The sequence below is a fragment of the Populus euphratica genome, unplaced genomic scaffold (genome assembly GCF_000495115.2).
Source record: "Populus euphratica unplaced genomic scaffold, PopEup_1.0 scaffold1085.1, whole genome shotgun sequence".
NCBI classification, from domain to species: domain Eukaryota; kingdom Viridiplantae; phylum Streptophyta; class Magnoliopsida; order Malpighiales; family Salicaceae; genus Populus; species Populus euphratica.
Window position 1 is genome coordinate 8,742 of NW_011500930.1, and position 6,624 is coordinate 15,365.

Consider the following 6,624-nt stretch of genomic DNA (forward strand, 5'->3'; position numbering starts at 1 on the left):
AAATGAAAATGATTTTTAGAGCAAATTTAAAGTATTTCTTTGAACCATAATTTGGTTTAATTTTCAACTAAATTTCTTTTTAATTTATCATTTCAAATTCGACCTAAAGTTTTTCAGAATAATTTATTTAAACTTTAAAAACCTATAGAAAAAGCATTCAATCAAACTTGAACCCTAATTATTATACAAAATCCAAACAAAAATAATAAATATATATATAAAATAAAAGATTTCATAGCACTTTTATGCATAATCAATAGACTGGAACATATATATGCAATGAACATATTTATAACACAAGAATACTATTATAGCTCTACAAATCAAATACATCAAACAAATTGTCAAGAAGCCATTGCTTACATTATTAACTATAATAATAAAAATCAAATAAATCAAGCAAATTATCAAGAATCATTGCTTACATTATTAACACATGCAGGATGCATGGTTAAGAAACGATGGTTTCCACAACAAGGAAAGATTATATGAAACCTAATCCCAAACAATTAATTAAAAAAATACTGAAAATCATAAAACCTAAAAAGTCAATCTGAACCCTAGATAAAAAGCAAAACAATACAATAAGAATCCAAAAAACAAGACCAACCTTAAACATGCCAAAGAAAAATACAATTTAACATAATAGAGAAATGGATGTTTGCATTCTTCCCTTGGCATTAATAAATACGCAGTTCTCTTACATAATTACTTTTTCTTAAACCTTGTAGAAGATTGGGCTCGATAAGATTGTAATCCCATTGTCTTGCACTGTGCTGAACCAATCTGTTCAAGAAAATTTAACATTTGATTTACTTGAAGTTCATTTGGGATCTTGAGCTATATTACAGTGGTCGCTCTTGATTTTTCTCTAAATCCACCCATTTCTTTAATGCTGGAGGAATTTACATGGCATCGTGCCAAAGTGACATGAGCAGTTAACGTTAAAACCGTTTGACGGACATGAATTTGGAAAACGCAATTGGTTAAGTTTTCCCTCAAGATATTTCTCTTAATCGAAAAAAGAAACGTGAAACTTTTGTAGCACCGACAGACAAACAAAGCTTCAGACATCATAAGTTTCACGTTTTCTGTTTGGTCCTACAAGCATTTATTTCAAGGATGAGGACATGGGCCTTGGGTTGGCAGCAACATTTGTTACCATACACTCACCATGTCAGACAACCACAGTTATGATCGAATATGCGAGATGCTCTGGCATAAGAGCGAAAGAAAAGTTTTATCGTATTATCGTTGATTTTAAAGTATTTTTATTTAAAAATATATTAAAATATTTTTTTTATTTTTTAAAAAATTATTTTTAATATTAATACAAAAAAATACCTAAAAATATTAAAAATATTATTAATTTCAAGTAAATAAAAAAAAATTTAAAAAAAAATTTTTAAAAAAATAAAAAAAATTTTAAAAAATAATTTTTTAAAAAATATTTTTAAAACACAAAATAAGTTATTTTCTACAATATATATAGCAAATTTATGTTACTTTATCTACTCAGATCGCCTCCCTATAAGAGAGGAAACGTATCTTGTTGTCCTGTCCACCACAATCTGCTCACACTCTTCCTTCATTCGTAAATAGGCAACCGCAGGAAAATTTCTTGCCCTGATAATGTCGAGCTCCGACAACCACAACACATTAAAGAACAAGAAAAGGGTCTTCTTGAGCCTCTTCTCATCTATCCTACTAGTCGCTGCCATTGTTAGCATAGTTGCCGGTGTAACCTCAAGTAAGAATTCCACCGAATCTAACAATGACCACCAAGTAGCGTATACCATCCTGAAATCCTCATGCAGTAGTACATTGTACCCGCACCTGTGCTTCTCATCGATATCAGCTGTACCAGATGCTACAAGCAAGATAAAGAGCAAAAAGGATGTAATAGATCTGTCGTTGAATCGAACCATGTCCGCTACCCGGCATAGCTATTTCAAAATTCAGAAACTCACTTTTACACGAAGGAGCTTCACAGAGCGAGAAAACACTGCCCTCCACGATTGTCTAGTAATGTTAAATGAAACTCTAGATCAACTCTCCAAGGCTTATCAGGAACTCCAAGACTATCCATCTTTAAAAAAGTCCTTATCAGTACACGCTGATGACCTCAAGATTCTACTCAGTGCTACAATGACTAACCAAGAAACTTGCCTTGACGGTTTCTCTCATGAAAAAGCTGATAAAAAGGTTCAAATTATTATGTTATAGATACTTCTAGAATGAGGCAAAAAGTACTATAGATTCCCTTTTCTCATATCTGCTGCTTCTTTGATAGGTTCGTGAACTATTTATAGACGAAGAAATGCATGTTTACCACATGAGTAGCATTGCATTGGCAATAATCAAGAACGTAACTGACACAGACATGGCTAAGGAGCAATCTCTATCATCAGGCAGGAAGCTTGAAGAGGAAAACGGAACAGAATGGCCTGAATGGTTGTCAGCAGGGGACCGGAGGTTGCTGCAGGCAACAACTGTGACTCCTAATGTTGTTGTGGCTGCGGATGGGAGTGGAAACTACAGGACAGTGTCTGAGGCAGTGGCGGCTGCTCCAGAAAGTAGTAGTAGCAGATACATTATAAGGATTAAAGCAGGGGTTTATAGAGAGAATGTGGATGTGCCAAGTAGGAAAACCAATATCATGTTCATGGGTGATGGAAGGACAACTACTATCATTACTGCTAGTAGAAATGTGGTTGATGGCAGCACCACATTCAACTCTGCAACTGTTGGTGAGTCTTCTCTATACAACTCAATTGGATTAAGTTTTCCAAATATTTCCTCAGTTATTACTAGGAGTATTTAGAGCAAAAAATAGCAGCTTAATGTGCTTATAGTTAGCTTTTGCCTTGTCTGTAATCACATGCTTAGATCGAAAAGCCGCACTAGTCAAGAACACTGTTAATAAGTACCCAAATGTGATTATGCATTCATTAATGACTCAAGATTGTTCCAATTGATGGTTATACTAAACCAAGGCTATAGTGCTATTTAGTTTTGCTCTTAAAAAATGTCGGTCACTGCTATTCTAGGGCTGGTCACAAAGTCTAATTAGGCCAACAGAACCTGGACATAGCAGGACGATATTTACTTCGATTCGCAAGAGCTGATATGGATAGAATTCATAATTCGTGGGTTTTTTATTTTTAAAGCTAGCGTGTTATTTTCTTATAAAATAACATAGTTTTATATATCATAAATAAATAAATGAAATATGATATTTAAACTTGTTGCTATTTAGATTTATAATATTTCAAAAAAATATATATAAAATAAGTTGCATATAATAAGAGAGAATAAATGACACCACCAATATCATCTGAAAGATATCGACAAGATAAATTTAATGACATTAAAAAATATTACCAATGATAATCCAAGTATGTCACACTTACCTTTTAAAAGTGGTGAATGAGTTGCCTTTAACAACAAGTGTGGCTCACTCGGATTAATATTCGTAATTTTATTTAATATTGTTAGTTTTGTCTTATAATGATCTTTTTTATGGTACTAGTGGTGTTATAAATAGAGCTTTGATGTTCCTCTAGTGTCTTTTTCTTTGATTATTTCTTTAATTTTCTCAATTGAAGATAATAGAATGGCTTGAGTTGTATCTTAGTCAATCTTTTCTATTTATATATATGTGGCAGTACATGGTAGTAACTGTAGGATTCACAACATTAGAATAATCCTACATTAATTCCTATACATATATATACATGCTATACATTCTATAATATGCTCCCTTAAGTCCAAGGTGAAGGATCGACTTGAAACTTGTAATAAAAAGCAGTAAAATAAGCAACAAATATTAGCTTAGTAAAGACATTTACAAGTTAATCTTGATAGGGAATAAAACAAATCCGAATCTTTTTCTTTACAACTCAGTCTCGTATAAAGTGATAATGTACCTCAACATGTTTAGTACAAGCATGGAAAATAGGATTCGCTAAAATATAGGTGGCACTAAGGTTATCATACTAAATAGTAGGAGCAGAGACAGAGGGAACCTACAGATCTATTAATAAATATTGAAGCCAAGTGACCTCAGCAGTACCGTTTGCTATGGCTTTATATTTAATCTTAGTAGAGGAATGAGCAATTGTGCGTTGCTTGCTAGACTTCCATAAGGTCAATGTCTGATAAAAAAAGACAAGGTAACCACTCATAGATATGTAATCATCAAGACTACTAACCCAATTTGCATATGTAAAACTACGTAGAGCAAAGGTAACGTAGAACACATTTAATGGCGGCCCAGTGAGAATCTATTAGAGCATGCATAAGCTAACAAATTCTGTTAATAGTAAAGAAGATATCTGTTTGAGTGAAGGTAAGATATTGAAGACCACCCATGATTTGACAAAACCATGTAGGATTAGAGAATAGATTATCTGACAGTATAGTAACTTTCGACGAAGAGACTAAGTATTAACGGGTTTGTAGGAAGTCATACCAGCCTAAGTGAGGATGTGAAGAATATATTTATGTTGACATAACATTAAACCTATACTTGTAGAATAAAATTTAATACCCAGAAAGTAGTAAACTGCGCCGAAGTCATGAAGCTTGAATTCAGAGCTTAGTAACTATATTAGGTGATGGAGCATAGTAGAGTTGCTACCTATAAGCAGAATATCATCAATATACACCAAAAGACAAAGGATATTAGTACCATCAGACAAGATAAACAGGAAGAGGTAGTTGAAAGGGTAGAGGAAGAATCTGCCGCAAGTAAAGGATTGACAACAAATATGGGACTGATAGCATAGTCAAAATCTGTAGCAGCTTTGGCGCTAGTAGAATAAGGAAAAATAAGGGATTGTCCCAACACCAATAGAGGTGTCATACTAGAAGCTAGAGGAGACCGATTGACAAGCTATACTTGCATCAGAATGGTTAGATAAACATGCATGTGGTGATGGGGAAGGGAAAGGTTGAGGTTGTGGAGGGTGAGTAGAGGTGGGTGGCAGAGTAGAGGTAGAGGAAAGATGGTGAGGGGCTATAAAGTTGTGAAATAATAGGGAATATAGTTGATCTAGGAGGAAGGCAGTAAAAGGTTGGATGGGGGGAGTAGCTCAAACCTTTGCAATCTGTTTAGAATTATCAAATAGAAATATATGTTCATTAAAACAAACATGATGAGAGATATAAATGCATTGAGATACAATACCAAAACATCGAAAACCAAGGTGAGAAGAACTGTAACAAAAAAACACACATGGAGAGGAATAAAAATCTAATTTATGATTGTTATAGGGATGCAAAAAGGAAAGCATAAACACCGAAAAGTATGCAGAAAATGATAATTAAAAGAACGTTCAGCAGACAATCAAATAGAGATCTATTTGTAACGATAAGAGTAGGCATGCAATTTATAAGATAAACAAAAGTTTCAAAGGCATTGTTTCAAAATCAAAATGGTGTTTTACACTATCCTAAAAGAGTAAGTCCAGTTTCTACAATATGCTTATGATGACCTTTTACTATGCCATTTTGTTCATGAGTGTAAGGATAAATCAGACGATGAGGAATATCAATGGTCTGAAAGAAAGTGGATAGTTTACGATATTTAGCGTCCCAATCAATTTGAACAAATTTTATTTTTAATGAAAATTGATGCTCCATGAGAGTTTGAAATTGCTGAAAAACATAATAAACATTATAATTGGCAACAAGAGGGTAATACCACATATATTTTATGTACACAGCAAGAAAAATAACAATAGCCATCTGAAGAAAAAAGGTGAGCCAGACCCTATATATCACTAAAAATTAATTCAAGTATAGCAGAAGTTTCATGACCTTAAGGTCCTAAAGACAAACGCGATAATTTTTCTAATGGACAACTTTGACATTGAAAATTAGTTTCAAATAATCTTATTTTTTGATACTAATAATTGAAAAATACTAAAAGTAAGATGACCTAGTCAACAATGCCATAAATCTGCAAAAGCAGAGATCAATGAGACTAATAAGCTTGAGGAATTGACATGACAAAGACCTAGATAGAGTATAGAGATCATCTTTACTCTAACTTGAGAGGAGTAATTCATTAGTGTTGAGATCCTTGACATAAAACACAAATAGGTGAAATTCAAGATCAACATTGTTATCGAGATAGAATTTTTTAACAGAAAGCAAATGTTTCGTAATAGGCAAAAGATGAAGAATGTTAGACAAAGTGAAAGAACGATGTGGTGTATGCATTTTAGTATGACCATTATGAGATATGGAAAGTCCCTTACAATCACCAACAAGCAAATTATCATTACTGAAATATGGTTCTAGAGAAGCTAAAGTTACAAGATGAGGTGTAATGTGTTGATTTACACTAATATTTATAAATCAATTGGTAGTACATATTAGGAAGACGTTACTCAGCACCAGATTTGCACTAGATTGTTGTCCATAACCCCGGTGTTGAAGTGGAGGACAGTGAAGGGTTGTGTGACCAAATTGACACGATGAAAAGATTGATGTCTTCTCCCAAGTGCAGGAGTCTCAAAGTAATAAATAACCCGGCAAGACCGGGGTCGAACCACAGGGAGGTTAATTGTACAAATTATAAACAACAATTATAAAACAACAATAACAACAACAATA

At 33.3% G+C, this 6,624-nt stretch overlaps 1 protein-coding gene across 1 annotated transcript in view; it reads left to right on the forward strand.

Moving 5' to 3' along the window:
• Nucleotides 1-1,510: 1,510 nt before the first annotated feature.
• LOC105116843 (pectinesterase-like) overlaps nt 1,511-6,624 on the forward strand; it is a 15,066-nt gene continuing 9,952 nt past the window's right edge. The window contains exons 1-2 of the mRNA XM_011014336.1: nt 1,511-2,205; nt 2,294-2,750. Coding sequence (XP_011012638.1) covers nt 1,633-2,205; nt 2,294-2,750 — 1,030 coding nt within the window. The 5' untranslated portion in view covers nt 1,511-1,632. The remainder of the gene's footprint in view (nt 2,206-2,293; nt 2,751-6,624) is intronic.